Source organism: Ceratotherium simum, chromosome 21 (genome assembly GCF_057802395.1).
Source record: "Ceratotherium simum simum isolate JZ-2026a chromosome 21, ASM5780239v1, whole genome shotgun sequence".
Lineage (NCBI taxonomy): Eukaryota > Metazoa > Chordata > Mammalia > Perissodactyla > Rhinocerotidae > Ceratotherium > Ceratotherium simum.
The window spans coordinates 46,671,727-46,688,082 of NC_141920.1; the positions used below are offsets into that span (position 1 = coordinate 46,671,727).

Genomic DNA, 16,356 nt, shown 5'->3' on the forward strand with positions numbered 1-16,356 from the left:
AAATAATTCATGCAATGACTCACAAAGTTTAACGCTGATTTCTGCTCTCATTTCTCCATAGAATTAAAGGTTTCCGCCAAACATAATACATGTATAATTATGCTTCATCTTTGTAAATTCTACTATTAAACTTTTAAGTGTCAAAAATATTTAACCCAAATACCACTAAAATTCTACCCACCGTGAATATTTTTCACAAGAAGTAACTAAGATATGAGTAGTATAAAATAGTAATTTCAGTAACTACCAAAGACAGTTTGAAAGCAAAGCAGATATCCAAATAGTAATCTCTGGGAAAATTAATGGAAGATAATATTTATAATAACTTTTCTCTTCCTGCCTTAGCTATTAAGCCTGTGTGGTTTATTAAAGGCACTGTCACACTGTGAGATGAGCTATCCTATAGAAATTAGTTCATCTTTTTGATGGATCAATTACCTTCCATAGAAAAATAAAATTTTACTCATTTTTACTGACACGTGTTTTTTCAATCTGTAAAGCATGGTGGTTGGATTAAGCCTAATGTCTCTCCATAACTTGCGAATTTTTGATCAATAACTCTCATCCATTTTCCCCACAGGTCCAAAAAGAAAAAAAACCCCACATATATACATACTTATGCAGCAAATTAAAAATGGCCACAAATTCTTTGACACTCCTTACTTAGAAAGGTAAAGTCTATAACCCCTCCCTTTGATCCACATGGACTGTGTGACTGTGTTAACCAGCAGAATAGAATGGAAGAGACCTGTGCCAGTTTCAGGCCCAGGCCCAAGAGGTTGACAGTTACCACTTCCCATCTCTTGGAACATTTGCCCTTGGAGCCCTGAGCAGCCAGGGAAGAAGTCCATCTAGCCTGCTAGAGAGACTACATGGAAAGGGAGGCCCAGTGGAGCCCAGCCTTCCAATTGCACCCAACAAAGTAACAGTCACGTGAATGACATCATCTCGGACCCTCCAGACCAATCAGCCTCCAGCTGAAGACTACCATCCATTGACCTCAGTTAATGCTGCAAGAAGCATGAGAACTGCCCAACCAAATCGTGCCCAAATTCTTGGCCCAAAAAGTGAAATATGTAACATGATAAAAGGGTTGTTGTTTTAAGCCACTGAGGTTTCAGGTCATTAGATAACACAACAATTAAATAACTAAAACAATGTACATAAAGAATTATGTTTAAAGGCACCCAGTCATTTAAAAAATGAGCTCTGTTATCGAAATAGAACATATGGTAACATATATGGATTTCCCATCATACCATAAATTGAAAACCACTTCTCTTGATAAAAGGATGCTTTTCTTAACCTCCTCTAGTCCACAGACCTTCTGCAAAAGGCGGCCTTTCAAAAACATCTATATGTTTTGACAGACATTGATAATTATAGTAAGTGATGAGAATGTAAACTAACTGATAATCCAAATCTACTCATTTCTTGTCTCTCTTACACAGATTAACAGTAAGAGCATGAACAAGAATTAACCATAGAAAGAGGTCCATTTTCTGCCCACTACAATCAAGCTAGAATTCTCAACTATTATTTAGCATTAGTTGATTCCAGTGGTAAACGCAAAGATGACTTTTACCTCTTTGGTGTATGAAGAAGGCTTAGTCAGTGAAACAGACATATCTGCTTAGACCAGGCCTGTGCTGCCAGGGCTCAGGAAACTGCGTGATACAAGCTGTCACTTAATCCTTCCCCTCCACCCTCCCTACCACCCTGGTTTCTTCTCAACCCACAGCTCATACTGAGACTTGTTCACCCTCAGGGTCAGGCTAAACGAGGACACCCACAAAGCAGGTGTGAAATGAGAGGATGCAACTGTCATTCTGTTGGTGATGCCTAATGCCACTCAATCCCCCGGTGGTGATTTACCTACACAGTTGGGGGCAGCCTACGTTTGCCTTGGTGGAGCTTAAGAACACAGAGAGTACTACAGGGGTAGTCAGCAAACAAACAAGTTTATACAATATACAAACTCCTGTAGGGCTGTCAGTTTGTGTGATTCACTTTTTCTGACTGTTCATCCCATGAAATACAACAATTTCAGGAAACCCACAGCCCATGAATCATTATTGAAGGGTTGGTTCAGAATTAGTAAAAGTGGTACTTTAACTAAAGAGTTATCACACAAGTAAATGTGATCAACTGTCTTACCATCTCAAACTTTTTTTCATTCCCTAATGTACTTCTTTGAGTTTTAATGTTTAATTCATGTGCATACAGAACCGGTAAAAAGTCGCTGCTGAAATTTTATAATCACCACTCTGCTTTCTCTAATGCACTATTTTATGCAAAAATGAATTACTAAGGAATCAATAATACTTCACGGAAAACATTTTCAGCTGAACTGATGTACTAAGAATGCTCAGATTTGAGAGGGGATTTGTTGTTGTTGCCAGCATAGTACGGGATGTATGAGCAGCTGTATTTTCACTCTCCCATGAATGACACCACTGAACAAGAAAATTTGTTAAACCAGATTCTCCAAGTGGTAAGTAAGCTAAGTCTAGAAGATGCACTAATTCCTTTTCTCTCTGGTGAAAAACACTGTCGAAGGTATTAGATTTAGATCAAGAAGAAGTAAATTCACTTGGGGGGTAAAAAAACACAGAAAACCTACCTCATACATGACCTTTAACATAGTATTAGTGACAAAAGTGTGAACTCTATTTGGAAGCAGCACTTAAAATACTGTTTTAAAGGGCTTTACAAGAGCAGCATATTCTTTGAAAAGAGATTTTCAAAGTAATATTCAATTTACATGAGTAAAACTATATTAAATTTGAAATTTAAAACAAAAACTTTCAGGAGGCAAATGCAATTATATGTGCTTTTATTCCTGTAACTCCATTTCCAAAATTTAATATTCAATTGTTTAAATTGCTGCTTTTTCTCATGTACAATGTAAATGAAGAGTGGACCACAGGAGAGACGTGTGAGATGAGCTGGAAAACACAGCTGTAAGGCAGAGAAAGGAATACAAGAGAAAACTGATAAGCTGAATAACGAACCCTCCCTCCCCCGCCACAAAGTTGTCCTTGCACTAATCCCCCAAACCTTTGAACATGTTACCTTCCCTGGCAAAAGGGTCTTAGGAGGTGTGGTTACGTTAAAGGTGTTGAGATGGGGAAATTACCCTGGTTTATCTGAGTGGTGCAACATAATCACAAGGATCCATAAGGAGGCAGGAGGAGGAGACACAGAGAAGGCGATGTGAAGACGGAAACAGAGGGAAAAAAGGTAATGTGTTGAGGGGGCATGAGCCAAAGAATGCAGGCAGCCTCTTAAAGCTGGACAAGGCAAGAAAACAGATTCTCTTCTAGAGCCTCCAGAAGGAACAAGGACCTGCCAAGACCTTGATTTTATCCCACTGAGACTGATTTTGGACTTCTGACTTCCAGAACCGCAAGATAGTAAATTTGTGTTGTTTCAAGCCACTAAGTTTGTGGTAACTTGCAGCAATAGGAAACTAATAACAACTTACTGTGAGGTGTATTAACAGTCTCTACAACGGCAGTGGCCATTTCTAGGTGCGGCCACCTGCAGGGTATGGTAGCCTTGGGCACAGATGGTTGTCTGCCCAGCATCCATTCCCCCTCCCTAACAGAACCCCAGTGCTCCTCCTGCCTGACTCACAGGAAGCTGACTCCACCCACAGAACCAGGGGAGCATTCTGCCTCCTGGAAGCTAATCACGGCCCTTCTCTGCCATTCACATACTCAGCTGTAAGCCATTCAGTGCCTTGTTACTGTTCTACAAGTAGGCAGGTAACCTAAGTTGTTCCACTCAGACAAAAGGGAAAGGCTTTATATTTTGGATTGTCTCTGTAACTGAACAAGAAAAGTAGTGCGCCCCAGCTGCTGGCAGCCATCTTGTAATCATCAGGGAAGCAAAGATAAACCTGCCAGAGGGAAAAGGGCAGAGGAGAGAAAACTACGAAGAATCATAGAGCGTGAGTGAATCATATTCTCAGCCACCCTCATCATGAGCTTCTTTTTTTACAAGATTAAAATATTTCTTTTATGTTTAAGACGGTTGAAGTTCTGGGATCTTTTTTCTGTTAAGATGATAGAACCATCCTAATTGATTCAGGAGGTCAGATCCTATGACACTGAAAAAGCTAGATAATAAAGTAGATGACCCACAAATGTGAAGGGTCAACTGAGGGAAAAAAGCAGAACCTTGAAAGCAGTGCTTAATTTGCTATTCTTGTTACATATCATCCAAATGTATTTTTCAAGAATGAGCAATTTATTTTCAATAAATCCAGGTGATGGTTTTTCGAAATTTTGAAACCAGGTAGGAGAAAGTTACATCCTTTTTTTTTGTGCTGAGGAAGATTTGCCCTGAGCTAACATCCAGTGCCAATCTTCCTGGTTTTTTTCTCCATGAGCCACCACCACAGCATGGCCACTGACAGACGAGTGGTGTAGGTCTGTGCCCAGGAATTGAACCCGGGCCATTGAAGAAGAGTGTGCCAAACTTAACCACTAGGCCACCGGGGCTGGCCCAAAAAGTTACATGCTTTAAACAGACTGTTTTGAATTGACTGAACAACCACACAAAATGCAGTGTGAAGTTTATCAAAGAGTGTGACTGAGTTTCTTATATACAATTTCATGCAAATTTTTGCCTGCCTGACGATTTTTAGTTTTTGTCCACCTGATGGATGAATAAACAACCCTCATCATGGTTCAGAACTGTGTTTCCCTGACTGCTGGTGAAATCGAGGGACATTTTTATTTCCTCTTCTGTGAACTTCCCTTTCATCTCCTTTGTCCACTTTTCTATTGGGCTGTTTGTCTTCTTATCAATTTGTAGGCACTCTTTATACAGTGGAGATATGAACTCTCTTAACAGCCATGATATTACAAATGCTTTTCACAGTCTAGTGCATGGGTGTGGCTCTATGCTATCTTTTGACATATAAACCGTTTTCTATGTTTTTAAAGTTGAACCTTGGGCCGGCCCCGTGGCTTAGCGGTTAAGTGCGAGCGCTCTGCTGCTGGCGGCCTGGGTTCGGATCCCGGGTGCACACCGACGCACCGCTTGTCCGGCCATGCTGAGGCCGCGTCCCACATACAGCAACTAGAAGGATGTGCAACTATGACATACAACTATCAACTGTGGCTTTGGGGGGAAAAAATAAATAAATAAAATCTTTAAAGTTGAACCTCATTTGTTCTATGGCTTGTGGGCCTTATCTCTACCTTGGGTGGTCTACCACTTCCCAAATTTATACATTCCCCTAGATTTTCTCCTAAATTCTTTATTATTTTGTTTTTATATTTAGATGTTAAATCAATTTAAACCTTAAGCCAATCTGATATTTGCTTATGTACATGATATGAAGCAAGGATCTGAGAAAGAGATAGACAGACAGGTTCTTCCAGCTTTCAGGGCTATAAATTAGATTATCTATTCAACGCTAATCTCAGTCTCATTGCTTTGAAGGAACCTCTGGTTTCTGCCTGAAAGTCTGTATAATTTTTTCTTAATCCCTGAAAGTCAAATGTCTGTTTAGGTTTGTGTCTGTTTAGCTAATTCTTCCTGGGACTCAAAGGCCTTTTCAGTTATCTAAGACATGACTTTTTTCAGCTTTTTCTTTTTATTAGTTCAATTATTACTTATTCTTCTCTCCTTCTGCCCTCACAATATTTGCAAGGTAGGTCTGGATCTGTCCTCAGGTCTTATTTATTAACTTCTGATTTCCATCTCTTTGAATTTTTGCTCAGTGTTGTGGGATATTTCCTCACAAAACCAATTTTGTTCTCAGCAACAATCATTAGCTTTTTCAGTTTACCTACTAAATTTTTAAATTAAGAAACTTAAGGTTTTTTTAAACTTTCTTTCACCAAGTCTTTTGTTGTTTTTGTTATAATGATTATCTCCCTCAGACTTCTTTGAAAATAAGTTCCTCCAGTTCTTCAGTCAGTTCTTGTCAATGGGGCCACGTGCTCCTCCATCAAGGTACTAATTACTCCTCAGGTGTGTGCACTCTCAGCTCAGGCCAAGGTCACACTTCTGGAAACTTCAGGGAATCAGCAAACCTGCACTAAGTATACCACACTTCCTGCCTCTGTTCTTGGGAACAACAGAAAAAGCACACAAAACCACGACCCCTTCATGCAGTGGCCGCTCTCTGACTTCCACAAGAGGCCGTGTCTACCCAGCCCAAAGTCCTGCAGCAACTCAGCCTGCTGGGAAAGCCCCATTTGTGTCTGACCAAGGCCAACAATAGAGAGAAGGCACCGTAGGCCCCACACAAGAAGGTGGAGAAGCAGCGTTCTCTTCTAGGGACCTCCATGATGGCTCAACAACCATCCCGAAATCCTGAGCTGCTGATCCACTCCTTCCCCTGAGACCCAGAGAGCACTTGGCAGTCTCACAGGTCCTCTCCATGGCCCACCTGCACAATTCCTGAGGGCCTTCCAGATGCTGGGAACTAGCAAGGGTAAGACAGGCCCTTGGTCTTATGCTTAGAGGTCACTAGTACTTGAGTGAAGGAGGGAAAATGAGAGGAGCCAGGAGTGTGCACACAACAGCCATCTTATCAGAATGCCTCCCTCGCCCCAAGGTTGCCTCGTTATGGTAATGCCAAGAGAGCATAGCAAGTCCTTCTAACTCACAGCTTCCTCTGAAGCCTCAGCATGACAGACAGAGCACATCAATAAAATCAAGTCTCTATAACCGAAAACCTGTAAAAGCCAGTAACTCTAATAATCAATTACTTTGGTATGTGTCAGTGCGTGTTATTACAAAAGTATTAAGAGATAAAAAGATGATGAATGACATACCTGTATGATTTTAGGCAATACATCAACTCCATTTTTAGTGTTTTGTGTTGTAGTTAGATACTTTTTTTCCAAAAAGAAAGTTACAATCCACTTAATAAAGACAACACGAGCTGCCATGTATGGAATTTTTGTACTGTAAATGTTTTCATTGTCTTGAGTTGTAGTAACGTACACTGGCTTTGGTCTCAAATGGGGGATGTCTGGAAGAAAAAAGAATACATGATTAGGTTAGTGATTCTTAATTATACAACCCCTATAAATGTTTCAATTTCCAATTAAATAGACATATATTTGGCTGTTTAAATAGTAACTAAGGTTAAAAAATCAGAAATGATTAAAAATGGCAACTTTTGGTAGGGTCATTTCTGATTCAACCTTGCAATCTGACCAAGACAGGGTGATGGTGGTTGTTATTGTTCACTTACAACTATGATATATAGCTGTGGGAAAACTAAGCTGATAACTCTTTTTAACACATTTGAGAAATTACATGAGATTGTAATAGTGAAAATCTTTTCACATATGTTATAACTAATTTAATCTTATTTTATGACTAGAACAAATGTAAAAGCATGTATAGACATTTTTTCATCATTTTAGGCATTTTAACATCCAACACTGCACTAATCAAATCCTTTTCCTTTAAATGAATCCAAAGGAATAGAATCAGTATAATCTACTTTATGTCTGAAAGAACTTCAAAGTCATGTTTCATCTTTGAGGTATAAGACACCACCATTTTCAAAGAATTAATAAGAGATCCATCCCTCATTCTTTAAATTCCATAATCAAGATGACAATTATACGGTATTGGATTTGAGATACTACTTGCTGTAAGTCCAACTCTCTTACTAATTTTTGTACACATGAAGGTACCTGCATGTACCTGCAGAAAAATTCTCAGCAAATAACTTTTAATCTCAGAATACTAACAATATAGTATATTTTCCACAATGAATATAGACTACTTATAAAATCAGAAATAAATTTTGAAAAAAATACCCACATAGATATAGCTAAGAAAATATATACTCAGTACCCCTAAACGTCAGTGTTTCCACATCTTTCAGAATGCACTGAGCTTCAGCTGTTTTCCCCTCGCTCAAGTGTGTGTGTGTACAAATAAACACCCATAGACAACTGAATTAGTTGTCTACATTCCCCAGATGGATTAACGTCTGCTGTGACCTTTTCCCATCCAAAATGTTCATTCATTTTAACTAATTTCACCCGCTTTAAAATAATAAGGAGAGGAAGATTTGCCCCCCACCTCCACATATCTCAGGAATGCTACTGTCCTGTGAGTCCTCATTTCTTTTTTTTTTTTTTTTTTTTGTGAGGAAGATCAGCCCTGAGCTAACATCCATGCTAATCCTCCTCTTTTTGCTGAGGAAGACCAGCTCTGAGCTAACATCTATTGCCAATCCTCCTCCTTTTTCCCTCCCCCCCAAAGCCCCAGTAGATAGTTGTATGTCATAGTTGCACATCCTCCTAGTTGCTGTATGTGGGACGTGGCCTCAGCATGGCTGGAGAGACGGTGCGTCGGTGTGCTCCCGGGATCTGAACTCGGGCCGCCAGTAGCGGAGCGCGCGCACTTAACCGCTAAGCCACCGGGCCAGCCCAGTCCTCATTTCTTGTAGAAGGAAAACTTTAGGAGCTAAATTAGAAATTCTCTGCTGTTTCTTTCCCCTCTGGCGCTTGCTGTCCCTAGGTTGCCCAATTGCCCAAACATCTGCCCTTTCATAAGTAAGTAAGTAAGTGGTACCTGCGGGATAAAAGGCCAATATGAAAGTAAGGACAAACTGTGTGCAGCTATGTGGCCAGGGCTGGCCTGCCTGGCCACTGAGCAAGGTCTGGGGTCACTATATCCCACCACCTTAAGAGAAGACTTAAGGAAATGCAAGCTTCTTTTATATATTAAAAGATTTTAAATATAATTACACCAAAAAATAATACATTCCATATTATTTGTAAGCATAGGAGCCACGTTTCCCTTTATTGCTGTGAGTTGAGGTACATCTTAGTTTGAACAAATAGTTAAAATCATTTATTAGGAAACTTTAAACCTCTTACAATAAAGTTACCATTAAATATAAGAATAAGATGACTATTTTACTTTTAAATAATCAAAAGTCTCTTTGAAAGAGACAGTACAGCCTCCCTGTGGATGTCCTCTATATACGGCTCAATCAGTACTTACCAAGTACAGGTTTGTAGATGTTTGTTAACTTAGTAAATGATGGAAATAAATGAGGAAGATAATACTTTCGAAACAATGTAAAAAGAAATTTAAAACCAGTATCTTGATTCTCCTTATTCTTCCACTCCAAGCTTGCAGCCTTTGGATAATATGTGGAAAAGAACATATTGTATATTTACATTTCAAATTAATGTATACTAAACTGAAATGCTATCATACTATTAAAATTCCTATCCTAAATAAAAAACTTGACAAATAATATTGACAATCATGTAATGAAATCATATCTTAAAACTCAAAAGATGATAAGAATGAATACTTTAAAACAAAATAGTGACTATGTTAAAGCAGCATTTTTACTGAGTATTAAAATAAAAAATCACCCAGTGACAGCATATCTTTTTCCTTTTTTGTTTTTGTGTGTGTGTGTGTGTGTGAGGAAAAGCAGCCCTGAGCTAACATCCATGCCAATCCTCCTCTTTTTGCTAAGGAAGACTGGCCCTGAGCTAACATCCATGCCCATCTTCCTCTACTTTATGTGGGACGCCGCCACAGCATGGCCTGACAAGCGGTGCGTCAGTGCGTGCCCGGGATCCGAACCCGGCCTGCCAGCAGCAGAGCGCATGCACTTAACCACTATACTGGCCCCTGATAGCATATCTTTTTAAACTAGCACTACTACATCATGCCCATATTTTTTTCCACATGTTCTTTGTAATGATTTAACATTCCTTGCACCCTTAAAATGTTTAGTTAGATGCAATCAGATGCTTTATTTATTTATTTATTTATTTTGCTGAGGAAGATTGGCCCTGAGCTAACATCTGTGCTAGTCTTCCTTTTTATATGTGGGATGCCACCACAGAATGGCTTGATGAGCGGTATGTGGGTCCACGTCCGGGATCTGAGCCCACGAACCCTGGGCCACCAAAGCTGAGTGTGCGAACTTAACCACTACACCACTGCCCCACAGATGCTTTTTTTTAACTCAGAAAAGGTCATTTATAACAAACAGGAATTAAGGAAACAATCCCTTGCCAAGATTTCATCCAGTGTTACCTACATGTAAAATCAATATCAAAGGCAAAGCTATGGAATCTTGGAACATGCGTTTTCCTTATTAAAAGCATTCTACAAACTAAGATAAACTAGGCCTGCCAGTCCAGCTACATCTGCCAGTGGTTCTTATTAATAGGTGTTAGACCACAGAGCGCTCTAAAGCACAGCTTCCCAATTCCTTCATGATGCAGCCCACTTAGAAAATGATAATATTTGTGCAGCACCTGAGGTAAAGGGATGAGGGGCTTTGGCTGCCCCTGAGGCACAGGGGCTCAGTGTCTGTAACCTGTCAGAAGTTCTCCAGGGTGAGCCAAGGGAGAAACTCTGCTCTGAGGTCTCACCCAAGTACAGAGGTGAGGGAAGGAGAGAGGGACAGACATGCGTATACAATTCTGTACACAATTTAGGGGGTTCACAGTCTGCATGAAAACCTCCACCCTATATCAATGGCATCCTTCCTCTACTGGGATCCTGGGGATTACGTGACTTATCCGAGGTCACACAGCTCATTAGTGACACATCTAGAAAGGAAACCCAAGTACCCCACCACGTCCAAGTTCTAAATACTCTATGCTCATCTCCTGGGACAGATCGAATGCCTACCACTTCTGAACAAATAAAATTTGAGATGCATGCAGAATGTGCCCATAGAGCTTAACTGTGGGCTTCCCGAAGACAACAGAATACCCCAGTCGGCTCTCAGGATTTTGGAGTCCTTGTATTTCTGGTGCTGGCTAAAGGAAATGAGAGAGAAGAGCACACGAGATTGCCAGGACAGAGTAGTCAGAAAGGGCAGCTGAGGACTGAATCTTGAGGGACAGCAGAAAGAAATACAGCTCCCTAAAGAAAGCTGAAAAGTAAAAGAAAGGTACGAGGAAAGCCAGAAGAAAACATCACGGGAGGAGAGCATCTCATGAAGGAGGGTCATTGTCAAACTACCTGAAAGATTTAGTACAGCAAAAACTGAAGAGTGTCCTTCCCCTGGACTTGACCACTAGAACCCCTTCATGGTCTTGGGCCTCTGTCTTAGCAGTAACAGGCAGGTAACAGTGGGGGTCAAAGGAACGTTAGGTGAGGAAGTGGACTTGGCAGAGAATATTATGTCAACAAACCTGGTTGTGAAGGGGAGGACAGAGACTAGACTCTTCCCAGGAGGAACTCAGGGATAAGAGAAGTGTTTGCTAAGAGAGAAGAATTCAGTAGCTTTTTTTTTGAACCATATCAATGCTCAGAAATATAGACCAAGAGACATAAGTCACCTATTGAAATCATAAATTAATGATTTTAGTTCTGCATTCCCATGCACCCCTGTATTCTGTCCTGTATTTAGTTCTGTATTCTGCAGCCCCCTGCAGACGTCTGAATTGAGGTGGGCCAGGGCTGGCAGGAAATACAAGCTTTCATTTTAAAATTAAGTTCAGAGATTTTATTATTCCAGTTGGTAAATATAAGAGAAAGGAATATGTAACACAAAGCAGGCCTGTGTTGATGGCACGATGAGATAATTACATATGCTTTTGTTCAAATCTCCCTGCCTGCTCTGCCTATTCCTGATCTACCCATTCAGCCTCTGGGCCTGCATCCTCCTCCAACCTATCTCACTAGCATAGAGATCAGGGTTAGGGAAGCAATAAGGAGGCAAAAATACTTTAATACACTATGAGATAACAGAAAATATACATATTGGTCTCTGCCTCCAGTTCCTGGCATAGAGCTCCTAAAACCCTTGTAAATCCCTAAGTGATAAGAGCATTAGGAGCATCTTTTGTTCTAATGATGTGACTCTTTTTTTTTTTTAAAGATTTTATTTATTTATTTTTCCCCCCCAAAGCCCCAGTAGATAGTTGTATGTCATAGTTGCACATCCATCTAGTTGCTGTATGTGGGACGCGGCCTCAGCGTGGCCGGAGAAGCGGTGCGTCGGTGTGCGCCCGGGATCCGAACCCGGGCCGCCAGCAGCGGAGCGAGCGCACTTAACCGCTAAGCCACGGGGCCGGCCCCTGCTAATGATGTGACTCTGAATGGGCTCCTGAATGGGGCTGGTCACCAGAAAGACCAAGCCATGATTAGAACCTGGAATTTTCAGCACCCCCCCAATTTCTCCAGAGAGGGGGAAAGGAGCCAGCAATGGAGTTAATAACTGGTAATGCCTATGTGAGGAAGCCTCCATAAAATCCCAATAGCAGGAGTTTCAAGGAGCTTCCAGGTGGGTGATGCACCCCAACTCCATGGGGACAGAAGCTCCTGTGCTTGGGACCCTCCCAGACCCCACCCCATGTTATCTTTTCATCTGGCTGTTCATCAGTATCCTTTATCATATAATATCATATCCTTTAATAAACTTGTAAATGTAAATAAACGTTTCCCTGAGTTCTGTGAGCTGTTCTAGCAAATTAATTGAATCTGAGGAAGGAGCCATGGTAACCTCTGATTTGTAACCAAGTCTAATAGAAGTTGTGAGTAACCTGGGGACCTGCTACTTGCAATTGGCATCTAAAGTGGGGTGGGAACAGTCTTATGGGACTGAGCCCTTAACTTGTGGGATCTGATTCTATCTCCAGGTAGAAAGTGCCAGAATTGAATTAAATTGTAGGACATCTAGCTGGGGTCACAGAGAATTGCTTGGTGTGGGGGAAAAAACCCACACATTTGGTGACGTGAAGTGTTCTTGTGAATGTGGTAATAATATGAAAGTAAACCCAGACAGAGAACTGAATTTTTCCCTTTACATACACACTCACACAAAATAGTATGTATGCCTAGCCTTTGCTGAAGTGACCTAGCACATACTCTATGATTAGTGAAATATCACACAAAATCATCTCAAAAAAAAAAGCAAAAAAACAAAATATGAAGAAACGGGAAGAAAAGAAGCAATGTTTTCTTTTTCCCACTGAGAATAAGACTATCACCGAATTATGTACGATTTTGCTCTTACCTGAATAACCATATATTTCAACAGTATTTGAAGAAAAAAGCATGTTTGGTCCTCAGCGATCTTTTCCCCTGATATGGCTGGCAGGAGTGGAGTGATTTCTTCTGGATATATCTTTGCTGCAGAGAGGAAAACAATGAGAGCTCTTTCACCAAAGTTAAATTTTAAACAGGGTTTTTAAAAAATGGAATCTAGGGCCGGCCTCGTGGCGTAGCGGCTAAGTGCACGCACTCCGCTGTTGGTTCAGATCCCAGGCACACACCGACACATCGCTTGTCAGGCCATGCTGTGGCGGCATCCCACATAAAGTGGAGGAAGATGGGCACGGATGTTAGCTCAGGGCCAGTCTTCCTCAGCAAAAAGAGGAGGATTGGCATGATGTTAGCTCAGGGCTGATCTTCCTCACAAAGAAAAAAAATATATATATGGCATCTATTAAAATGCATCTATCCATCCATTGGAACTGCTCAGAATGAACTCCAAGCCAGTGTGCATGAAGGGCTTGGAAACATGGTACAGATGCCCACGAAGCCACCTCTCCCACTGGACCATTTTCTTCCCTTTCAAATTCCACTTTGGTTAGCCTAAGATCAAATACCTGTCAGTAGGAAATAAAGTGATGAGCAGTAATAAATCAATGGCCCTAAGAGGCAAGTTCTTTGAAACCTTACAGGACATAAATGGCTGCCATTAATAGTTCCATGAGGCCACTACTGTCCTTCCGTGAATGCTGCATGAAAATACACAGATGGCAAAAAATAGCCTGGGTGAGCAGATGAATGTCCACTTATGAAACAATAGTGATGAGAACAACAGACAGAAGTTTTGGATGGCAAATTTAAATCCTACTAACAGCCACGAAACACTGCAGACAGACCACGTGTCTCTACTTCCTGCTATTGCCAACATGTGTCCCCTCCCTTCCATTCCTATTCCTACCACTTCAGTAAATGTCTCCTGTCATCATTTCATATAAAATAGGCTCCAAGTCTTTTCAATTCTAATGTTTGTAAGAATCTACTGTGAATACAAACAGAATAATCTTCTTCAGAACCCATCTATGAAATCAAGATTTCTATTCAGGAAAATGACAAACCAAGGAACTCCTCAATGTAACTTCAAGAGTGATTTCAACCTGTAAGATCTGATAACATTACTTACCATCAGCTACACTAGGGCTAGGATTGATGAGTGTCTCCAGCGTACAGGGCCCTCTGGATGACATGATCGCTGGGAAACCGGGCACGAGGCAAGCAAAAATCAGCACCTGCTCTTCTGCACAGTTTGTCTGAAGTGCTTGAAGCCACAAAAGAAACAGTCTGATTCCTTCACATCTTACCTAAAAAAAAATTAAAGGCAATGAAATTAAACACATGTATTTGTAAGAACTGCATTGCAACACAGCATCAGTTCTGAGGAAGAAAAGCTAGAAGTTAAAGGCATTGTTAAAGTATTGCACCAAGTTTTTCACTTAGTGACAAGTAAGTAAGGATGCTGCAATGCAACACAAGAGTTAAGAGCTTGGGTTCTGGAGCCAGAGTGCCTGGGTTCAAATGTGAGCAGTGCCACTTTCTAGCTTAGCTGTCACCCATGGAGAACCACTTAACTTCTCTGTGCTTCAGTCTCCCCATCTGTAAAATAGGGATAATAACAGAATTTACCACAAAGTCCTGGTGTAGGATAAGGTGAGTTAGAACAGTTCCTGGCTCATGGTGAGTGCTATGTATTTCCTATTAATAGTATTTTATTTCATCAGGCAACAGTGCCCATATCATCAACACCAAATTATCCATGAAAACAATGCAAAGATAATCCTCCTCCAAATTTACACTATGCTTTGGATAGAATTTTTGTCATGTCACTACAGTATGCACTTGTATAATGTTCTTGAAAATCAGAACACTTAGAGCTAAACAAGACCATGAAGCCCTGGTTCATTGGGATAGGGCAGCTCTCCGGCTTCCATGCCTCAAGTCCCTACTCTATTCTCTCCAACACCTTCGCCGTGCTCTGAATGGTCGGCATCGCTTGGCAGAAAACCTTCAGATAAGCAGATGTGTTCTTTTGCTTCCTCTACACTTACTTTCAACTTCATCCCATTCCTAGAATTCATAAACACTGGTACCTTCATTTCTATACTCCTAAATGGCCGAAAAGATAATGTCAATAAAGGAAGTTATACACACAAAAAAGAAGAAAAGTATGTCAGATGCAGCTGAAAGATGTAGTAAGCTCCAAATGTAGGCAACTGAGGGACTGCTTGATCTCTTTTCAATTACACCAAGGTGGTGCTGATTCCTCCGGAGGAAGTGTGCGAGCCAAACACGGGGCTCTGCAGGAAAGCCAGGAGGAAGAGAGCCAAAAGAAAAGAAAGGAAAGAAGAAAAAGCTTGGTTGACGCTCCATAGAAGTCAAATACACCAAGACAGACACCCTGTCTGTGACAGTGCTACCCCATCAACAGTGGAATCCACAGCGCACCTTCAGACATGCTGGTGGACTCACCGCTGCTCTGCATAAACCTCCACGCCCCTGACACTGTCCTCCTCTCCCCACGCAGGCAAAATAACTACCAGGGTGAACAGAGTCAGACACGTTAGCTCTAAAGCTCAGAGAGGAACTGGTGCACCCCCTCCCCTTTTCCAATGATAAAAGTGAAACAGTTAGCACCTTCCCATGGTTCCTGAGCTATACACAGCAGAATCAAATTAAAACTCAGAATTCCAAACTCCAAATCTCAAGCCACTTTCTCCTAACAATATTTAAAACGCCTATCACAATAAGTTAAGATGTAAGAATAAAAACTCTAACAATATTTGTCATATAATTTCTCAAACATAAAAACTATAATTTTTTTTTTTTTTTTTGCTGAGGAACACTGGCCCTGAGCTCACACCCATGCCCATATTCCTCTATTTTTATATGTGGGACGTCTGCCACAGCATGGCTTGGTGAGCAGTGCATCCATCCGTGCCCGGGATCTGAACCTGAGAAACCCGGACCACCGAAGTGGAGCACGCAAACTTAACCACTACACCACCGGGCCAGCCCCTTGAGTGATTTTTAAAGATCCTTTCTTTTTTCAAAATGGCCTAACTTCGTCACCTTATGGCATTAATAAATTTAAGAGTAATGAAAAATGCCATTACATTTTCTTCTAAAATAAATACCTTAACAGAATTTCCAGTGTGTAGAAGCTTCTTTAAAGTTGAGCCTGAAAATTTAAAACAATGAATTAGAAATACAGTATATGAATGCATATTTAAGATCTATTTTTAAAAGATCAGTGTTAGAAAGAAAAAATGTACTTATGACAAAAGATATAATTTTTAAAAAATAAAAGGAAGAAGGCTCACCTTCAGA

The 16,356-nt window shown here is 40.8% G+C and overlaps 1 protein-coding gene across 10 annotated transcripts in view; it reads right to left on the reverse strand.

Annotated features, from left to right (window-relative positions):
* Positions 1-16,356, reverse strand: part of RALGAPA2 (Ral GTPase activating protein catalytic subunit alpha 2) — a 310,483-nt gene that overhangs the window by 230,141 nt on the left and 63,986 nt on the right. For 9 of the 10 annotated variants that reach the window (XM_087445685.1, XM_087445686.1, XM_087445680.1 and 6 more), the window contains 5 exons: positions 16,164-16,207; positions 14,156-14,333; positions 12,998-13,113; positions 9,001-9,139; positions 6,801-7,000 (listed from right to left, as the gene is read on the reverse strand). In XM_087445685.1, coding sequence (XP_087301811.1) covers positions 6,801-7,000; positions 9,001-9,139; positions 12,998-13,113; positions 14,156-14,333; positions 16,164-16,207 — 677 coding nt within the window. Of the gene's footprint in view, positions 1-6,800; positions 7,001-9,000; positions 9,140-12,997; positions 13,114-14,155; positions 14,334-16,163; positions 16,208-16,356 lie in introns of those variants that run through there. The other variant, XM_087445689.1, reaches the window with a different exon arrangement.